A 21192-nucleotide genomic window follows, 5' to 3' on the forward strand; every position below is an offset into this window, starting at 1 on the left:
AGCCTCAGTTACATGGAAAGATCATCAAAACATTTTATGGGAGCATTTCCAGGACGAGACATCCGCGGGTCGTTTCTTTCTACGACGTGGTTGATGTGGACTGGGCCCTTGGCCACTCGGGCCCAAAACTCAGGCCCAAATGGATGTCAGCCGGTTCGGCCCAATCAAACCGTACGGAAAAAGAGCACGAACCGGGCCGGGAACCCGGGAACCCGCCGGTTCGGAAGAGTCGCCGGCCTCGCGGAGGCTCCCCTTCGATTCGTATTGAAGGCGTTCGGAAATTCTTCTGCCATTCTTCCTGCGCTGCTCTTCTTCTTCGTCTTCTTCATCTTCTTCTTCTTCTTCTTCTTGGTGGTGAGCTCGGCGGCAGAGGGAGGGAGAGAGAGATGAGCGGGCACGACTCCAAGTACTTCTCCACCACGAAGAAGGGCGAAATCCCGGAGCTCAAGGAGGAGCTCAATTCCCAGTACAAGGTCCTTCCCCCCCTCCCATCGATACTCCGATCTCCGCCGATTCCTTTCCGTGCGCTCCCCGCCTCGCGCGGGTGCTCGCCTAGACCCGATTTCGATGATTAGGACTGTTCTCGGCTAGATCTGTCGGTTTCGCGCTCCGAGTGATCCCTCGATTCCGTCGAATTTGTCGATCCGATTCGGGATTCGAGGTTGTCCCCTCGCCCGTGCGGTTTGATCTGGGGAGAAATCGCGGGGAGAATGAGTTAGGATTTAGGTCGGTGCGAGCTCCGCTACCGTCTGGTTTCGGCCGTCGTGTTGTTTGCAGTCGATTGGAGCGTTACGGAGCTTTGTGTAGTTAGATTTGCCTAAGATGGATCTTGATCTTTTTCGTTCCGCAAGCTTTATGCTTTCGCTCCGTACCGGACTTGTGTGAATCGATCAATGATGCGCGAGGGGATGGGGGGATGCGGCATTTCTCTGTGTAGGCACGATGGTGTCTATAGTTTCGGTTTTTAGTTGTTGATTAGCTTCTCGTGGCTAGGGCGGTTGTTTTACAATAATGCAGTATGCCGAGAGCTCTCAACCATTTGGCGCAACCAGTTATGTCAATAGCTTTTATGCAGTTAGATCTTTGACCATACCGATGCTGGATGGAACTATCGATGCCCCAGAGAGCAAAGTCATTTGGTTGTATGTATTTATGTAGTTGATGCGAACATACTGACTTCCCTTGCTTAGTGTGCTAGAGCTGGTGTATAGGTTGTAATTTGATATCTAGTTGGGTTTTGCAGTTTCAGAGAATTCAAGCAAAAGCTTGGTTACATTTTGAAATTTATTTCAGCACGTTAATCCTTCAGATTATCTATTGGTTGAATTTGGCTTTTATGTCGGTGCTTCTACTTTATATTGATGTCGGTGATTCCTCACTATATTATGCAGGATAAGAGGAAAGATGCCGTGAAGAAAGTAATTGCTGCAATGACAGTGGGAAAGGACGTGTCCTCCTTATTCACTGATGTTGTAAATTGCATGCAAACAGAAAACTTGGAGTTGAAAAAGCTCGTGTATCTATATCTGATTAATTATGCGAAAAGTCAGCCTGACTTAGCAATACTTGCAGTAAATACATTTGTGAAGGTAGGCATCGTGGTTAATGTGCTGTATGTTTTGGCATGGCCATTTTATTAGTTTTGTTCAATATCTGGAAACTGGTTTTCCAATTGTCTTCTAATCTATCCTACGATAAGTGTCCATGGTCACATGTGCATAATATTCTTGTAGATTAGACAATGTTGTATCATGAAGCAGTTTGGCTACCGAATTTGTGCAGGATTCACAGGATCCAAATCCTTTGATTCGTGCTTTGGCTGTACGGACTATGGGATGCATTCGTGTTGATAAAATTACAGAGTACCTCTGTGATCCCCTTCAGCGATGTCTTAAGGTTAATTTGAAGCCTTCACTTCAACTGGTCCTTTTTTAATATCTATTGAAGTCTAGAATGCATGTTTAAGTTGGATATGTGGGTGTTTTTCTGAACCATCTGCCATTGCTGACTATGAATTTGTACTGACCTTTAATTGGTTGGTTCGCCCCCTTATTGTTCCTTCCTGACTTGCTGATCATTTACTTATCTTTGGTTTGTTTATCAGGATGACGATCCATATGTTCGTAAAACAGCAGCAATATGTGTTGCCAAACTCTATGACATTAATGCTGAATTAGTGGAAGACCGTGGTTTTCTAGAATCTCTAAAGGATTTGATCTCTGACAACAATCCAATGGTTGTGGCGAATGCCGTTGCTGCTTTGGCTGAAATTCAAGAGAATAGTAATAGACCTGTTTTTGAGATCACTAGTCACACACTCTCGAAGCTTCTTACGGCTCTAAATGAATGCACTGAGTAAGTCTGCATTTAACGATTCTTTATATGTCATCTCTCACTTTTTGCGCATCTTCCTTAGAAACAAAGCTTGTACTTTAAGTATGGAGATTTACTTGTTTATACCTACCATGTTCAAATTTCAAAGTCTAAAGCAAGTGCTGCATATCATTTAGTGCTGGGGCAAAAATTTTTTGCTTTTGTTTTTGTCTGTTCCTGTCAGCTCTTCCACCAGTGAAGTGCTGTACTGTTGAAACTGTACTAAGTATTAGGAAACTATGTCGATCACTGCATAATCCAATGGCTTAGATTGTGACTTTGTCTTAGCTTCAAATATTATGTTTGTTGGGACCTGACTCATGGAGGAAAATTGGCTAATGTTTGTTGCAATAGTTATATAAAATTAAGACGCATGTATACTGGACGGATACACAAGCATTGTGCCTCAAGCTACATTGTGCCTCTGCCTCTACCTCTGTCCTAAAAAGGTGAGCAGATGCAGATTTCTGCTGCGAGTTGTTTTGACTTCTCCAAAGTGCCCTCCTTTCCCGTTTCCAATGTGAATACAAGTACCTCTAGATAATACTTCGATTATCGAATAAGGGTATGATCTGTTTGTTCTATCTGTTGGTTTTGTCATCTTATGGCTTATCAATGGTTTGCCTCTGGCATTAGCAAAATGATCTATGAAACATGTTAATTCATCATTTTTATGAGAACGAGTACGTTCTACTGTGAAAGATGCAGGGACCAAAATTGAAATCCATGTTTTGTGATTGAATGTCTTATCACCTCAGTTTTACATGATTGATTATGTGAGTTTGAGAGTATTAAGCAGACCATCTTGTGTTGCCTTTGTTTCATGGGCATGTAATGATGTAAGTAGAACTGGAATAAGTTGAAATTTATAGCATGACTATCAAGCAACTAGGTTACAATGGATTTGCAAGAAGTTGGCTTGGAACAGGACGTAATCATGGGAATTCATGCCTTCCCATGAGTGTCAATGTCTATGTATTTGTGTGTGCATTCATTGGACTTCTTAGCCATCTATTGCTTTTTGTTGCTTTGGCAGTGATTTTGATATGTTAGTTCCATCTTACGCCATGGGATTTATTTTGCTGTATGATTTTAGCGTTCTTTTAGTTTTGAAAGTTAGAGTTGACTTTGAAGTCATATAATGTCAGTTATGCAGTTTTTTGGGGGAAAAAAAGAGAATGAATTGAATTTTAGGTGCAAGCAGACATTTGGACTTTTGTGTGTAAAGTAGGCCTGTGGCACAAGATCGACTCTCCACACCACCAAATGCATGCAATGCCATGTTTGAGCCTCTTATCTGGGCTTTGGTTTGTGTCTCACTTTGTCCATAAGGTTTACGCAAGATTTATCTACCTAAGATGGCTAACTGATCAGCATTAAAAGAGAGAGAGAGAGAGAGAGAGAGAGAGAGAGAGAGAGAGAGAGAGAGAGGATACAGCATGTTTCTATTTGGTCCCTCTCCTTGCAATTGATAATTCACCAGTGGATCAATGTGATGTCTCCATGACAAGTTCTGTTAGCATGATGGATAAAATTGCAAATTGTTAACATGGTTAAGTCAGCTGTTCTTTTGGATATTGGTTTTTATAAGTTCTGCATTCAAGTTTGCATCAGCGATGGGTGCTATAGCGACACTGTTAATTTGGAAGCTTTGAAAAGCGTAGTGACAGGATTTTCATTTATGTAATGGACCTGTGACAGGTGCCCCTGATCAGGTTTAAGCATATCCCCGCGTTCACAGTAGCTAGATAATATATTCACATGCTACACATTTACAACTTCTATGTCTGTTTTCTTACTTATACTACCCACTTGTTTAGATGGGGTCAAGTTTTCATATTAGATGCCCTCTCCAAGTACAAAGCTGCTGATGCCCGGGAAGCTGAGAATATAGTGGAGAGAGTCACTCCAAGACTACAGCACGCAAATTGTGCAGTTGTACTTTCAGCTGTTAAGGTATCCTTAGGAGTTATAATTGTTGTCACTGTATCATTACTTGCGCAGTACCTAAGCTATATTCTTCAGTTTCTAATAACCTTTTGCCTTACTATTCTCTCAGATGATCCTCCAACAAATGGAACTGATAACGAGTACAGACGTGGTTCGGAATCTGTGCAAAAAGATGGCTCCTCCTCTTGTTACGTTACTCTCTGCAGAACCAGAGATACAGTATGTTGCCTTAAGAAATATCAACCTCATTGTCCAAAGGCGGCCTACTATTCTCGCCCATGAAATTAAGGTTGGTCCATTTAGTCTTGCCAACTCTAAGTGACCCAGATTGGGTGCATTATGAGTAAGAAAGGCATGCTTATTGATCTCTCGTCATTGCCAGGTGTTTTTCTGCAAGTACAATGACCCAATTTATGTGAAGATGGAGAAGTTAGAAATCATGATAAAGCTTGCTTCGGACAGAAATATTGACCAGGCATGGAAACTGAAGAGCATTTAACCTGTTGAATTTGCTTGTTTACTCAAAATGGTTAATTTTATGTTGTCTTTTAACTAAATGCTGCAGGTTCTGCTGGAATTCAAGGAGTATGCTACAGAAGTAGATGTCGATTTTGTTAGAAAGGCAGTCCGTGCTATTGGTCGCTGTGCAATCAAGTTGGAGAGAGCAGCAGAGCGATGCATCAGTGTTTTGCTGGAGCTGATTAAGATTAAAGTCAATTATGTGGTTCAAGAAGCTATTATAGTTATTAAAGACATATTCAGAAGATATCCTAACACGTTAGTCTCGATATCCGTAATTTTTGGAGTACGTGAACTGAAAAGCAGTTCCATTCATCTCTTAATTCTGTTTTCAACTTTTTTATGTTCTACAGCTATGAGTCCATTATTGCTACCCTATGTGAGAGCTTAGACACTCTCGATGAGCCAGAGGCCAAGGTACTCTTTAAAATATCATTACTCTTTTAGTGTACCAACCATGTTATATGGACACTGTTCATTTAAGCTTTTTTGATTCATTCTACTCAAACTTTAACCACCTTGTGCCTCTCCTTTTTTCACTTGGCAGGCATCAATGATTTGGATTATTGGCGAATATGCAGAAAGAATTGACAATGCCGATGAGCTGCTAGAGAGCTTTCTGGAGAGTTTCCCTGAAGAGCCTTCACAAGTCCAGTTGCAATTATTGACAGCGACTGTCAAATTATTTTTGAAGAAGCCAACTGAAGGCCCACAGCAAATGATCCAGGTTTGATCTCCTCCATATTTATATGTATCGACATGTCTGCCTATCGTCAGTTCATTTGTTTTGTTTGTCAAAGTTTGGATATATTATTTGAGATGCTGCCTGTAGTTGTTCCTCATTCATTTTGAGCTCATCATTGCTGTTTGGTGACACTTTTTTAGCACTCCCCTAGCCTTGTAAGCTGGATCCTGTTCATGAAATACGAGTCATGGACATAGTTGCTTTGGCAATATAACCCAGGAACAAAAAGAGTGATAGATGAAATAAGTAAAGCGAGTGTTAAGATCCGAACTCATTTGCTCTGACACCGTGTTAGGCATGGGGTCTATCCCCATTTTTGAAGTTTGTGGGACTACCAGTTGCTTTTTGGGAAACTTCCTTGTTTAAATCTCTCCAATCTCGTCAATTTCCTCTCCATTCATAATCAGCTGTCATAATTTAATGCCAAATCTATGTGTGATAAGAATTTCGAAGGCATTTAATTATCCAATTTATGCCTTCATATAGCAAATTAAGCTTTGAGGTAAGTTGGCAGGTCTGACAATTGTATGGCTGAATTATCCATATCTGCTTTGTCATACAGAAGTTCCTTATTTAGCATGTAGGAGGTTTGGCATATTCCTTGCATTGCAACCCAAAATGCAAAAAATAGAATTTCGCACTCACATGCTGGTTGAGTTGTTCCTTTGCTATTGAAAATGGTGATACCTATTAATCTTTCTGTTGCCTCGGAGAAGCTCTATATGGGCTGTGCAGTTCATCTAGCAGCAAATTCACATTTCTGCGGCATGTGCTGTTGTGCTTTACAGGTTGTTCTGAATAATGCCACCGTAGAGACAGATAATCCAGATCTACGTGACCGTGCGTACATTTACTGGCGACTTTTATCAACTGACCCTGAGGTATGTTTTTGTTGTACATTTTACTGCTTCTAGCATTGATATCTCACACATAGGTATACATATTTTCTCCAGTTGGATTGTTGATGGTTTTAAGTAGGACATTGTCTCCAAGTAAAATGGCTTCTCTTGTTCTTTTCTGGCACCAAAGAAATCTCTTTCTCTTTCATGTTTGTTTGATATTTGACAGCCATACACCCATTTGGCCCTTTGTGCCTGGATATGTGCACTATTTCCTTTCCTAAATATGCCATAAAAAAATTTCACATTTATATGCTGAATTGATTTCCTCAGGCAGCTAAAGATGTCGTGTTAGCCGAGAAACCAGTGATCACTGATGATTCCAACCAACTCGATCCTACTCTTCTTGATGAACTTCTTGCAAACATTGCTACATTGTCCTCTGTGTATCACAAGCCTCCAGATACTTTCGTGACCCGTGTCAAGACAACGGTCCAGAAAACGGAGGACGATGACTATCCTGATGGAAGTGAATCGGCTGAGTCATCTGCCCATGTAGGTGATGGGATCACATCACCGCCAGCCAGTTCAAGCAGTGTTCCAGCTGCTGCAAGGCAAGCTGATCCTGCACCAGCCCCAGCTCCAGTACCGGATTTACTTGGTGACTTGATAGGCCTGGATAACAATGCCATTGTCCCTGTTGACCAGCCTTCCGAACCTACAGGGTGAGCCTTTGAAAATGCACCTCTATATGTTTACCACCAGGATGGCACAAAAAATTGGAAGAGGGAAATATGCAAACATGTGCATTACTATTCATACTTGCTGTTCTTTTGCACTGTGTAATGCTGTTTTGACTTTGAACTCTCAAGTATTTAAACATCAGTAAATGACAGTCATTTTCTCCAAAGCTTGGTGATTAGAATAATTTAGAGATATTGGTGCCTTTTGCCTTCTGTTCTAATTGTGACTTGGCACCTTCGTCCTGAGACTTACTGGCATGTTCTTCGAAGATAACTGAATGGATTTTCCCATTGTGCATTCCAGGCCTCCTCTCCCAGTATTGTTGCCAGCTTCGACTGGTCAAGGTCTGCAAATTAGTGCCCAGCTGATACGGCGAGATGGTCAAATATTTTATAGTTTGTTGTTTGAGAACAACTCACCAGTTGCTCTAGATGGATTCATGATTCAGTTCAACAAGAATTCATTTGGTCTTGCAGCTGCTGGACCCTTGCAGGTATTGAGTAGTTGGTTATTGCTGGATCAATTTATGAGCTTCTTGTATTATAAAACAATGTACCCTTCTTGCAGGTTCCACAATTGCAACCGGGAACATCGGCAGGGACTCTTCTGCCTATGGTTTTATTTCAGAACTTGTCCACTGGTCCTCCAAACTCACTTTTGCAGGTGGCTGTGAAAAATAACCAACAGCCAGTATGGTACTTTAATGACAAAATTTCACTGCTACCATTCTTTACTGAGGATGGGAAAATGGAGCGCACAAGTTTCCTTGAGGTAAATTCTTTTCCCATATTGCCTGCGTTTAAGTGCAGTCAGATTATTGAATCCTCGGCTTCAAGGCTTAAAGGCAGAACCCTCTCTTCATCAGTTGTTAGGCTTGAGTTTGGCTCCTGTGTTCCCTTTCACCCATCAAATTTGCCAAGAAGGGGAGAATGAAATTATAGATTGCTTTCGGTCCTGACTTTTCTGTTGAAATTCAAGTCAGGTTCAACAATTCATATTGTGCAAAAAAGCTAACCGAGCTGTTGAAGATCTGATTTTGTTTACCAAGTTTCATGAGTTGAATATACTGGTTATGAACAGCTACTACATCATGGGAGCAATACTTGAATTGGCCCAACTGATGAACCTAATTTATATGAGCCATCAGATTGTGTGGGTCCTATGTGGGGCTGACCAATCTGATGGCTCGCATGCATTGGGCTAACATAATTCTGGTATGCATGATAATTATTTTTCCTTTTCTGGGGTTTTCATGTCATTGCATGCTAACGCAGAGCAATTTGGTATTTGGCCACTTACTAGAACTATCGGCAGTGCCTTCCTCATAATTAGCTTTTTCTTTAATTGATTGGTATGAGCATATGCACATTTGCCGTTATTAATATGCCTGTTTTGCCTAAATGTGTATGTACTCTTCTTGATAAAGTAGTGTGTGTGTATATACGTATAAATACTACTTTACATGGTGTCCTTACGAAAATGACAAGAAAATTGATGAGTCGTGAACATCACTACTGAAACTTCTGTGGAAACTGTATATTCAAGACATGCCGAAAATCTTTTATTTCTGGTGACTTTTTTGAAAAAGCAAGCCTCGTATCTATAGTCCTGATTGCTATGTTATTGCCCTGCAGACATGGAGGTCCCTTCCCGATTCTAATGAGGTCTCAAAGGATTTCCCTGGCGCTGTGGTAAGCAACGTAGAAACAACTCTTGACCGGATGGCTGCCTCGAACTTATTCTTCATCGCAAAACGCAAGCATGCGAACCAGGATGTGTTCTACTTCTCCGCTAAGATACCACGGGGCGTCCCGTTCTTGATCGAAGTCACTCTGGTTGTTGGAGTACCAGGCGTCAAGTGTGCGATAAAAACGCCGGGTCCAGAGATGGCACCTGTTTTCTTTGAAGCCTTGGAGACAATCCTGAAGAGTTGATTCACCTCCCCAGAAGTTTTTCTTTCTACATAATTGGTTTCTACTTCTTTTGGTCAGTGTTGTAAATCCGTAATGGCTCATGAGATTTTGGTAATTTGTGTGTTCATTTTTCAAAGTGTGGCCAAACACTTGATTTTAATTGTACCATCGAGATCGCTTAGCTAAAATTATTTTGCTGGAGATTCCACTTCAGTTGTGTTCCAAAATGTTAAACCATCGTTTGTTGCATTTAGAAAGTGTAAGCTGCCGACGCCGCCGAGAAAGACAAATTATGTAGCAAATAAGTAAATTTGCTCTTATGTGCACTTCCTTTGGATTTTGGTTCCTTATGCTTGTGTGGTGTGTGCAGCAAATCTGTTTTCTTGATTGATAAGATCGTCTGTCCTGTGCCTTCAGACTAAATAAAATGAAAAAAGCCTTGTATATTTAATAAGCTATTGTTTAGAGGATAAATTTCGTCCTTTCGTTTATTATGTTGCCCGCTCTTTGCAGGACAAATCCCTGATTTTGAAGTTATAACTGCTGAAGTCTGTCTGTTACATTTAAAAGGTTTGAATTATTTTTTGCATTCCCGTCAAGATTAGAAATAGAAACCCTATGAGAATATTTTATATGTTCCAAGTGTCAAACATTTAATTGTCGTGAAGGTCCTAGGTTTGGGATTTTTTTCTAAAAGTCAACGTCAAAGTGCACGAACTGCAATATTTTGATTAAACAAGAAATAAAAGTAAATGTTAATCCGGTCTGAATCAGACAGACGTTGGACAAGCGATTATAGCTGAATGCACGTGATGGGATATTTGGCATTCTGACACAACTCAATGAACATGATGTAATACTAGGCATTCTGATGGGCCAAACGAAATATTATATATCATCGGTTTTCAGAAGTCTACTATCAATAGGAAAATTGATGTATGAATATAAATTCGATTTTAAACATTTTAATTTTGTCCATACAATTTAAAACTTTTATGCTAAATTCAAACATAATTCTTTCAGCTAATTACATAGGAAATTAATGATGTGGCATCGCTAACTATCTTACATGGCATTAATCCTTGCCCCAAGACCTATCCCTCATCTTGACCCTTTTAAATATTAAATTGAAAGTTTATTCTTATATGATTTATGTAAAACGGGTGTTTGCTATCACTTTATCAAACTACTACATGACAATCATTTTTTTCCTTACTTTTTTTAGGTTAAGGAAAACCGATTGACACCAATTTAAATAAATTTTTAGGATACAAATTTAGTACAATGTAAAGATAGATGAGAAGAACTAGACAAGATGTGATCCCTCAATAGAAATCACCCCCGAACGAATTGGCTTATTTGAAGTGGATTTCAGCCATTCATAGTGTATATGGTAACATTTTTGTTTTTGAAAATAATTTTTATTCATAAATAATTTTTTATATTTTATTATTCGTATAAATTTCTAAGTAGAACACATTTGGCAATACATTTACTCTAAACCGCACTCGGGTAACATATTTACTTCACGTTAAGGTTTCGTGAAATGAATTATTTGGCCAAAATAACTTCGTTTGTATTGTCAACATTATTCTCCTTTTGGCTTTCTAGTAGGTCGACTTTTAATTATTTTTATTAATAAAATACATGGTCGGACATACTTTTAACATTTTCTTTTTGTGACTTTTGCCCAACTTTGAAAACACTACTCGAAAATCAAGACGTTTTGTGGATAAGAGAGAGAGAGAGAGAGAGAGAGAGAGAGAGGGGTTGGGGCCCATGTTTTTGAATGCTGAAAATCAGAAAAGCGAAGGGGGTGCTATAGGGCTATAAAGGTTGTGCGCTCCAGCTGCAGGGGGCGGACTTCAAATCCAAATTCAAATTTCATGCAATCCGAGCTTGGTAGCAGAATATCCGACAGTCCCTTTCACCCCCGGCCTCCACTCACCGACGCGTGCCCGTCTCCTCCCTCGTTTCTCCCGGTTTCCTTAATTTGCTCCCCGTTTCGCCATCGCGCGGCTCTTTAGGAACGGAGTGGAGTCCGTTCGTCCCGTTTTCACGCGATTCTTTTTCCGGTTTTGAAGCTCTGTCGAGGGCCTAGACACTGCCTTAAGTTCGGATCCTAGGACTCAGGTTTAACCTGTTGAGATCTAGGGTATGATCCATTGAAGACTTGGATCTGATTGTCGCGGCAATCGGATGTGGACGACGAGGGCCTGGAGGGCCTAGGTTGCAACTACTGATGATTCTAGCCTAACCGCTAGCCGAATGGGAGAAGGTGGTGGTCTTATCGTCATCGGTGGAGGCAATGATGAATTTTTAGGAAAGGTGTCGATTTTAAAAGCATAAATTACTATTGAGCATAGAAACATTATCGTGTCATGTAATTTTACATATCGATGTGAAAGAAACCTAAAAAGAGAAAAGTTGTTATCAATAACAACTAAGAAGAAACGAGAGCAACAAAGGTTGTCACCCCATTTTCGACCACCATAGGGACTTTAACCAGACTTTGTTGGGAAGCATCATCACCGATCTTCACCAGGAAGAGAGAGAAAGAGAGAGATTGCAATCCTACCTCTATTAGAGTAGGGGCAAAGCATGAGTCGTGATCCTCGCCATCGATTGTAACTAATTACGTGAGGACTCGCGAGGCGGCAAGGTGAGGATTGAGACCTCACTGCCCGATCTCTCTCTCTCTCTCCGCCTCCTCCATTGATAGAGCTTAAGGGGAAGGCCACTGACCCCTGGCCGCTGGTGGTGGCCATGCCCGGGTGATCCAACCGCACAATCTCCACTCTTCTTATGAAAGCTTTGCTTGAGTTTTTCCACGTGCACTCACTTTGTCAATTTCTCTCCCTTTGTTTCTTCATTATAAACTCTACATGTGCCATTTCAACGCCAAAGAAGTACCATTCTTGCTAAATGGCACCCCTCATATGGCAGCCAACTACAGTGCTTTCGTTCTAGAAATGTAGATAGTTTGAGGATATCGGTGCATACAAATAAATGAAGGACCAAATGGCACCAACAAGATGAATGGCTAGCGCCATGCCCCACCCAAAAATAAATAAGGGTACACAAGATGGGCGACGTGGGACACTCAAAAACACAATCCCTACCCCATCCGTCCTTTGTGATGCCTACACGTGATCCTTGTCCCGTCGCCCTATGTCATGGTCAAGCGAGGGGCGGGACATCATTGTGATCAATATGGATGTGACCATGATATGGAAAAAATCGAATCAACTAAGAAGTGTATTAGAGAATACGCTTGGTTTGAATATTTGATCGCTACTTAGATATTTTGGCACGTTCATTTATTGCACCTCGTGTGAATTATAAAAAGATCCAAGTTATGGCTAGTAGAGAACGGGGATAATTGTACGAAAAAGTCATAAAAATATTGCACGGCGATCAATTTAGTTCTAAATCTTTTACTTGTATCGATTTATATTTGAACTTTTTGGTGATTGGAGTCATTCTAACCAATTTTAGCTTAAAATTACTAACATCGATTGTCCTATATAAAATGCTAGCGTAAAAGGATTAGCACTTATATTGATAATTTATGCTATAAAATATTTTTCAATATTTTTCACGAGAAAAAAGAATTGAGATAGGCAATTAATGAAAAGTGATATCAACATTTTATGGGGAAAAAATCCGTGGGTTATACTTTTATGTGAAAATTGACATATATCATATAAAACTTGTCATGGATTATTGTCAAATCTCCATCCTAACCATAATGAAAGCTTTTAGGTACTTTTCAAGCATGAAAGCTTTTAGGTACTTTTCAAGCATGATTTGTATCAAGCATCATGAGTAATCTTTGTTTTTTCTTGAAATAACAACAATTTTTTATGTATAAACCAATCTGAGCAAATGGGTTTTTTTCCATCCGAAACATTTAAAAGATCCCTCAAGTCAACTTTAATCTACTGTGTATTACTTTTCTGCCCGACACGAAGAAATATCTTATGCGATGTCACGCGACAATGGTGACACTATATGACCAATTAATTTATATTGATGTTCGTATAGGGTACGAGTCTCACCCTATCGATGCCCGTATGTGCATGCATTTCGCCTTTCGACTGATCGGTTACTTCACGCATCGATTTCGCACGGCATGTCCTCCATCACATGAAATACGTTCTCTCCTTTGACGGGACAAAAAGACTCGAGCATGAAACGCTCGTTACTTGGGCAAGGAGTTTGACCAGAACCGAGCGTTACGGGCAATACCCGGTAAACCGGTTGGCACGGTGACGGTCGCGAAGAAAGATGGCGAGCGTGCTGCACACGCGCGGCGTTCCGTTCCTATTGGCAGTTGGCGAGCATTAACTGTCCTTCTCCCTCTTCCAAACAGTATTATTGTCTAAAAAAACAAGTTTTTTTTTAATGTAAAAAATATGGCCAATTATTTTAGCTCCTTTTAAGGAAGAAAAACTATAAAATGTCGTTTACCATTTTTTTTCTCAAATCACTACAAAATTACATATAATACCCAAAATTTCTCAAAAGGAAAAAAGCCCAGTATTAATGAGAAATTGAATTAAATCATCGAATTTAATGAGGACCATATTAAGCGTTGTACTTATGCTTAGTTAATGTAAAGGATTCTATTCAAATATGCACTGTGGTCTGCATCTGTTCACTTGCCTCCTCTCCCTCCCTCTCTCTCTTTCTCTCTCTCTCTCTCTCTTTCTATTCATATTTGGAATTATTGAGAGGACAGAGCAGAGCACACTGATCAGCATTCAGCAGTTGGCTTCCTCAAAAGCTGTGCTTGGGAATTTCAAACTCTCCCCCATGCAAGCAGCCATCCATCCCCCATCTGCCTTCTATCCGTTCTCCGCCTCGCTATCCTCGCCATTCTCGTTTGATCTTCCCCAGATCAAGAAGTTGAACTCAAGAAGGCACCTTTCCCTCTTTCTCTCAAGCCCTGTTCTATTGGTTTCCGCATTCGGGTTTTGCCCTTTGCCGTCCGTACAGGTAAGCGTGTGGCTGTGGGAGTGAGTGAGTGAGTGAGTGGTGTTTGGTGTTCGTGATCGCGACGGTTGGTCGACTTCCATGTTCACGCATTCCCTTTGGAACGAGCTTTTCATGGAATTTATCGAGCGATAAAGGAGTACAATTTCCAAAATGGGTGGATTTTTCCGGCATTCCCCCCATTGAGCTCTTCCCAGCTCCAGAGATTTCGTTGTCGCCTTTGATCGATTCTTTTGACTTCTGCCCTTCTTTTTGTGTGAAACGAAAGCTGAAAAGATTTCAACTTGACTCTCCCTCGTTATTGATTTTGTTCCTGCTGATCTTTTCTGTTCTGGGTTTCACTCCTTCCACATCAGGTTTTATAAATTTGAAGAAAAGGTTTTTTTTTTTTTTTTTTTGCCTGATGCTCTGTTCCTCTTAGGGATTTGATGATCTATCGCTGAAGGAGAAGTAGAAAATTTGAGAATTGCCACTCCATGTTTTTGCAAGTTCCATAACCTGAGGGGAAAAAAATAAAAAAAAGAGAGAAAGAAAGGAAGAAGCATATGTTACAAAATCTCCAATTTCTTTATTCTAATGAGCTTTTGTCTTTTCTGTGTACAAAAGTCGCCGTTTCCTATTTCTCGCAGAAAATTAAGCAAATTATCAGTTTGAAAGAACCTAGCGTAGATTTAGTGAAGTGCTTACCTTTTTCTTTAATCTTCTCTTCTTTTTGAAAATGATGGAAAGTGTACGCGTACCCAATGTACTGTAAATTGATGTCACTCTGACTTGGAAGCAGAGCCCAAATGGCTGAATCACCAATAAATCCATTCACGCATTCATTGTGAACCCAATTTTGCATCCTTGGAATCGTCCTTTATTCAGGCACGCACTTGGAAAATTCGTGTCAGACTCATTCATCTCCATTTACTGTTAGCCCTCTCTCTCTCTCTCTTGGGTCTTTCCATATCTGATGGCATGAAATTGAAGAAGCTCACAAACTCTGTGTTGTCTCTCTGCATTCTTTAATGGTACATTCTGATCTTCTTCTCCTTCTTCTTCTGCTTCTGCTTCTTCTTCTTATTCAGGAGGTCCAGCTGAAGCGAAGGAACTTTCTTTGGGGAGGATGTTAGCCTGTAGTTTCATGAACTGCCGCTCTGTCATTGACCTTGCTTTCTTGCCATTCAAATTGCAAAATTCCAACTTCAACGTGACCCGAGATTTCGAATTTTGAGGAGATCTCTTTAGACGAATCATTACTCTCCCTGAAAATTGATGGTTTTTTAGTTCGCAAGAAAATGCATTTGCCTTTTGCATAATTGGTGTTCTGGGTATTACTCCAAAAGGTGGGAATTTGGACTATCAAACTTGGTTTAGTTGGGTTCCAATTTGAGAGAAATGTTAGAGGAGCCTCAGTTTTGCGCTTCTCGGGTTTTGTCGCCGTTTCGCGAGGAAAGTGGCGATGAGGAGCTCTCCGTCCTTCCGAGGCACACCAAAGTCATCGTGACTGGAAATAACAGGACTAAGTCTGTATTAGTGGGACTTCAAGGCGTTGTCAAGAAGGCGGTCGGCCTCGGTGGCTGGCACTGGCTGGTATATCTCCTCTCTTGTGCATCCATAGTTTTGCTCTAGCTAGATTAGTGATTTTGTATCCATCCGTCTGGGCTAATTGTCCTGTGAATTAAGAAAGTGATCATCTGGACATTTTGACTTTTAGTATTAGAGTGTCTAGTTGTGACGTCCTATCAATGAACAGAAACGATTGGTTGTTGAGGAGAATTGTCTGGGACATGTTTGCCTGCCCTGTTTCTGCTTGGATGGAGTGAGAGAAATAACTCATCAAAGTTTCATTTAATTTGTCCTTTCTATGACAGTGCTGGAAAAAAGTGCTAGAACTCTACTAAATCTGAAGTTAGTTCAGCATCTGAATGTCCCATGAGATGGTCCATGGTTGGTACTCTGTTTAAAATATGATGGTGGTGTAATATTTTATTAGCGAATCTTGCAAAGTTTGATTGTATATTTTGTTTATTGTTGGCAATATGGCCTTTAAGCAAATATCAAGGATTGCGTGAAGTGGGTAATCAATATTAACTACACCCTTTCAGATGACGAACAGAGCAAATTGTGGTGGAGTGCAATGATTGTTCAATTTAATTTAATACTACCACTTGATCATGAAAGTTCCATCAGAAGAAACTCCTGGAAAGCAAATTAATTTGTTAAGTTGTCATTGACCTTCTGTACGAAGACACTCATTATCCCTCCACAACACTACTGACAATATCTGTCTTTGTCAAAACTCAACATGTTTTTTCTTGTTAATTAGTTAAAATGGTCATGTTAGACTCTGATATCGATTGGGAATTAAACATTTGGACAGAAGTTTCACTTCAAATAACTGAGACAAGGATACTTGGTGCTGCAGGTTCTGAAAAATGGGGTTGAAGTTAAGCTACAAAGGAACGCGTTAAGTGTGATCGAACATCCAACGGGCAATGAAGAGGATGATGATCATGATTTCGACTCTAGTAGTGGCTCTGAAACTGTTGAAAAGGATCGTGATTTCTGTATGTGGTGTTTTGGTTCTTTTATTATAGTGTCTGAACTTGTTTCTTTAGTTGTATTGTTAATCTCACATCTTCTAGGAAAACTTTCTAAGGTGCTGTTTTCATCCAAACAGCCAGTTGCTTTGACTTCCACAAATTCGGCAAGCCAAGAGGTAGGCATACGAGGCCATGGATCACATCTGCACCAACAAAATCAGTGAATCGAGGATGCTATCGAGATGTACAGTCCATTATTCAGACTCCTCAGCTGGTAAGAAAATTATGACGCTTTTATGTGGTATTTTGGATCACTTCTTGTCCTTGTTAAACTGATCTCTGTCCTTAAGAAAGTAACCTGATATATTCATCATAATGCAAGTAACATAAAGCAAATCTTTTGTACACCTTGCAAACTTTTCCAATAGCAGCAACAAAAGTTTAGGTCTCTGACCATGTGATGATACCCATTCATTCCACACCTCAAGCCATGGATAGCTGCGAGAAAGTAAATATGTGTTTTAGGTCATCGATGCTTCACTTAACTACTTAAGCTGCCAATTACAAGAGTAACAGTAGGTTTTAACATTAAGGTTTTGCTGAAAGTTTACGAATTCTTTGTTATTTGCTCTTCAGAGGGTAAACCTGGCGAAACTAGGAACAAATTCGCTGTGGAGATACTGCAAACATTACAAACTCGTAAGTCTATCTGGCAAATTTCTTATACATAACTTGTTACATCCGGAGGGTTGTCTGCTCAGCTTTGCTCTTGATGTTCTGTACGTAGGTGAACACCAGTTCCCATCTTGGAAGGGAGCAAATGCTTAAAGCTGTGGGTCGGCATTTTGCATCACAGGTCTCTCTCTCTCTCTCTCTCTCTCTCTGTGCATGCGCTTGCGTGTTTTTTCTCTCTCTCTCTGTGGAAACATGAAACTTACTCCATCTGCATATGTTATGTACAAATGTTGCAGCAAGTGAACGAGGCAGAGGTGATCAAGGACTTCATCCGTCTGGCGAAGAGACAGAAAGCGGGCAGCACCTGCGATTACTGAGAACTCCTGGAATGTCGGGATGCTTGTGATTAGAGTGTACACTCCTCAAAACCCTAACACCTTTAGATTGACTGATAGAATGATGTGTGGAAAACGGTTGATATGAGCAAAAACCATGTCCCATTATCTTCTCGCAGATCCTAACCCATTTTAGTCGTGACTGGGAGACTCATGCAACGTGACTCCATTTTAACTGTTAATTCCAACTTAGCGGTCCCCCGCTCCCCATCCCTTCTCCAATCAATCGAATATTCTCTTCGCCCTCCGTCGCGCGGCACTCGAAAAACATCGAAACAAGGGATGACTCAGAATCCAAAAACACAAATGCCGATGCATCCTTCGCAATTTGCTCCAATCGTTCGTGACATGCTTAGCCGATAAGAGTTTGGCAACTTGGAGGAGGCTGTTCTTCCCTCGATTCAAGGTCCCTCGGCATGATTTTCAATCATGACGGACCGGATGATGTTACCATAATTGGCTTGGTTAACTGGTGTCGTTGTCACCCCAATTAATTTTTTCATTGAAAATGGTTAGTGTCCCAAGGCAAGGGGGACAGGCCAGGCTGTCACGAGACATTATGCGACAGATGGGGTGATGCCGACATTTTCCTCATGACAACATGATGTGATGTTGGAATTGAAACGCCCCCGCCAAATTTCTTCCCTCTTTTAATGGGCTCGCGGGGTCCATTCCAAAAGCTCCCTCCCTCTCCCGTCAAAACGGGCATTGAACGACAAAAGCTTTGCGTGGAGTGCGTCGATGGAGTCGTTTTCATAATAAAAATGATGAGTTATTGCCATACTGTGTAGAGTTTCGAAATCGACGTGAAAGGAAAGTCCAATTCGAAGTCTAGAGAGATTTTTTGCAGTTCATTTGTCATTGGATTCCTATCCTTTTTGTTGGTTTGTTGGAACTGAGAAAGAATGAACATAAGACCCTGTTTTTTTTGGGACGCCGACGGAGGTTGTATTATAATTTGTATCATTTGTCATTTTGTCTTTGGCAAAGGACAATATGTTGAGCTTCATTTTATTATGATGCTCATTTTTATCCTTCAGCTTCAGATGTTGATTTTCACCCAACAAAAAGTACTACCTAATGGGGTTAACACCACAAAAAAAAAGTCTCAAACTGGTATACTCATGCTTCATTTATTCAAAGTTAATTCGTGTCATAAAAAATTTCAAGTTAGCATATTCACGATAATCTACCATCCGTTAACTTCTATTCAATATCCCCATTAAATCCCAACGTGGAAACACGCGTGGCAAACAACTTGGATGATCGGATGTGACGTGGATCCAACGTGGAAATTCAATGTAAATGGGTCTCTTAAGTGACGTTAATTTAGGGAAGCCCGATTTGAAGAAAATGGACCCAAATTGAAAAGATCTACTAATTTTTCCCCAATAACCCCCTCCCATTTTGAAAGTCCACTAAGATCCCTAATTTTGCCACAATTTTGCCCTAATATTTTGGTAGATTTGTCAAGGGTACATTAAGTTTGTGATTTTATGTAACATGAACATTAATTTAAGATAAATGCGACACAAATATCAATTTGGGTATTTTTGCGAGATGAAAATGAGTTTGGGATAAATGAGGCATTGGTGTGGCATTTTGGTATCTTTTGTTATATGAAAATTAGTTTGGGATAAATATGTCATGGGTGTAGGAGTTTGAGATTTTTATTGATGTTAGCCATTTGATTTGTTTATCATTTTGTGGCCACACAACAAAATTCTTCATAGGAGCTTAGTACTTGGTAGGGACTATTTTCAGATATTTCATTTAACGGGCTAAGGGGTATTAACCCTTTTATTGGACCTTGTTGGGCTTTTTAAGCGGGCCAAACATGGTGAAGATACCAAATTTCATGTGACATTCTTGTCCTCATTGTTGGCTATCAAAAGAGGATTTTGGAGCATAGTGCAATTCCCAAATTAAAGTTTAGCTTTAGATGAACCTTCTCTCTCTCTCTCCCTCTTCCTGCACTTCTGGTAACATTTTATGAGAGCAAGCTTTTTACAAAGACTTTGTAAGAAACTTAAAAAAAGGCCAATTTCTGTATCATGGAGGTGAAGCCCCCCACCATCAACAATCAAGTGAGCATTTCGAGTTTTAAGAAAGTCATAATCGGAGTTTTAACGCGTCGTTGCTTATTGAGCTTTTAATCCGTCAAGCTTGGGAGAGGATCGATAATTTTTTGCCGTTAAAATTATGCAAACTATAACTAACTATTCTTTATGAATTCACTTTGTTTTGTGGGTTTCGGAAAACCAAAATAAAAGGCATCTCTTACGATTCACGTGGGATTTAACCATATTTTTACTATTCTTATTCCTAAGCATAAAAAAATTTATAAGTTAAATAAAGTTTTTAGTGAAAAAGGGCAGAACCGAGCCCTTATAGCTCAGTGGTAGAGCGTCAGTCTTGTAAACTGAAGGTCCGTAGTTCGATCCTGCGTGAGGGCACTCTTTTTGCCTTTTCTTCTCCTTCTGTATCTGTCTCTCTCTCTCTCGGTGTTTTTGCTTGAATTCAGATTGGATTTGAGGACACCGTGCTGGATATTTTGAACTGCAGATTTTTCATATCACACCATTCATTCCGGCCGGCGTGAGATCGGAAGGCGGCTTAAGGCAGGCAAAGCCGCGTTTCGTTTTGGTTCGATCATCGGTATAGTACAAAGGACAGGATTGTTGGTGGATGCCGAAGCCGAAACTCGAGAATGTCTCATGAACTATATGAACAACAACGTCAAGAAACCAATGGTCACAAAATTCACCATCTCCTCCTCAAGCTTCCTTCATGTGTCTCCTGGGGATCTTTCCGACTCTCTTTTGACCCTCTCATACATCACACATGCCTACATTCTGCAATTGGAAGTATATGAAGGTCATTGGTTCACCCTGCCGAATCACAGAATCCTGACAAAGTTACTCCGTCACCGGCGAATTCTGACGCATGATCGTAACTTTTGAAATGGGTTAGCAATTTGGTGTCTGTAACTCTCATTATTGCGCCGTAATCTTCTAATGAGGTTTTTAGGCCGAAGATTTGCATAATCGTCCATTGACATCACAGGCAGGTTGCCAAATTTTCGGGCCCAGATTCTCACCTGTAATTCTAGTACTTCTTGAACATGATGAGAATAGATTAGTTCTTCTACTGGCAAGTTTCAACAGAATAATCATGAAGGCGTACTGCGACAGATCAAATCGATCTTATGCAGGATCAAGGAGGAGAGAAGACCAATCATATAGTTCAGAGTTAGAGATCTGGTTGGAACTACAACTTCAAGACGACAACTTAGCAATGCTCTTGAGCTCTTGTTAAATGTAGGTTCCAGAAACTATTGAAGGGTTCTTAATCTTCTTGAACAATAATTAATTTCTGCAAATAAAAAGAAATGGCAAAAATGAAACTCGCCCAGAAAATAGTTACCCCGGTAGCGTGCATGCACCGAGAAACACACTAGACTTCCCCTAAATTTCTATTGTCATCTTTGATACCCTTCTGTCAGAAACTGAA

General features: G+C 40.4%; 2 protein-coding genes and 1 non-coding gene across 4 annotated transcripts; all 3 read left to right on the forward strand.

Moving 5' to 3' along the window:
* Positions 1-289: 289 nt before the first annotated feature.
* LOC104441729 (beta-adaptin-like protein C) lies at positions 290-9420 on the forward strand. The gene is made up of 15 exons (XM_010054929.3): positions 290-473; positions 1392-1589; positions 1783-1896; positions 2105-2355; positions 4194-4329; positions 4433-4612; positions 4706-4798; positions 4889-5100; positions 5196-5259; positions 5390-5569; positions 6376-6468; positions 6760-7151; positions 7474-7663; positions 7738-7941; positions 8805-9420. The coding sequence occupies exons 1-15, from the start codon at positions 387-389 to the stop codon at positions 9102-9104; spliced, it is 2694 nt and encodes an 897-aa protein (XP_010053231.2). The 5' UTR covers positions 290-386; the 3' UTR covers positions 9105-9420.
* A 4328-nt stretch (positions 9421-13748) lies between these two features.
* LOC104441730 lies at positions 13749-17885 on the forward strand. Of its 2 annotated transcripts, none has more exons than XM_010054933.3 (7): positions 13749-14084; positions 15152-15656; positions 16492-16633; positions 16747-16883; positions 17246-17308; positions 17397-17465; positions 17581-17885. In XM_010054933.3, the coding sequence occupies exons 2-7, from the start codon at positions 15462-15464 to the stop codon at positions 17659-17661; spliced, it is 687 nt and encodes a 228-aa protein (XP_010053235.2). In that variant the 5' UTR covers positions 13749-14084; positions 15152-15461; the 3' UTR covers positions 17662-17885. The 2 variants fall into 2 exon arrangements, with proteins under 2 accessions (XP_010053235.2, XP_039166529.1); XM_039310595.1 differs by lacking the exon at positions 13749-14084 and adding an exon at positions 14121-14995.
* Positions 17886-20063: 2178 nt separating this feature from the next.
* Positions 20064-20135, forward strand: TRNAT-UGU. The gene has a single exon. It is a non-coding gene; the product is annotated as a tRNA-Thr (tRNA).
* Positions 20136-21192: the final 1057 nt, after the last annotated feature.

Source organism: Eucalyptus grandis, chromosome 4, assembly GCF_016545825.1.
Source record: "Eucalyptus grandis isolate ANBG69807.140 chromosome 4, ASM1654582v1, whole genome shotgun sequence".
Taxonomy (NCBI): Eukaryota; Viridiplantae; Streptophyta; class Magnoliopsida; order Myrtales; family Myrtaceae; genus Eucalyptus; species Eucalyptus grandis.

Coding starts and splice junctions, on each gene's coding strand:
- LOC104441729 (XM_010054929.3), top strand. CDS start 387: ATGAGCGGGCACGACTCCAAGTACTTCTCCACCACGAAGAAGGGCGAA. Junction 5,260..5,389: donor TCGATGAGCCAGAGGCCAAG/GTACTCTTTAAA, acceptor TTCACTTGGCAG/GCATCAATGATTTGGATTAT. Junction 5,570..6,375: donor GCCCACAGCAAATGATCCAG/GTTTGATCTCCT, acceptor TGTGCTTTACAG/GTTGTTCTGAATAATGCCAC.
- LOC104441730 (XM_010054933.3), top strand. CDS start 15,462: ATGTTAGAGGAGCCTCAGTTTTGCGCTTCTCGGGTTTTGTCGCCGTTT. Junction 16,634..16,746: donor TGAAAAGGATCGTGATTTCT/GTATGTGGTGTT, acceptor TCATCCAAACAG/CCAGTTGCTTTGACTTCCAC. Junction 17,309..17,396: donor ACTGCAAACATTACAAACTC/GTAAGTCTATCT, acceptor TTCTGTACGTAG/GTGAACACCAGTTCCCATCT.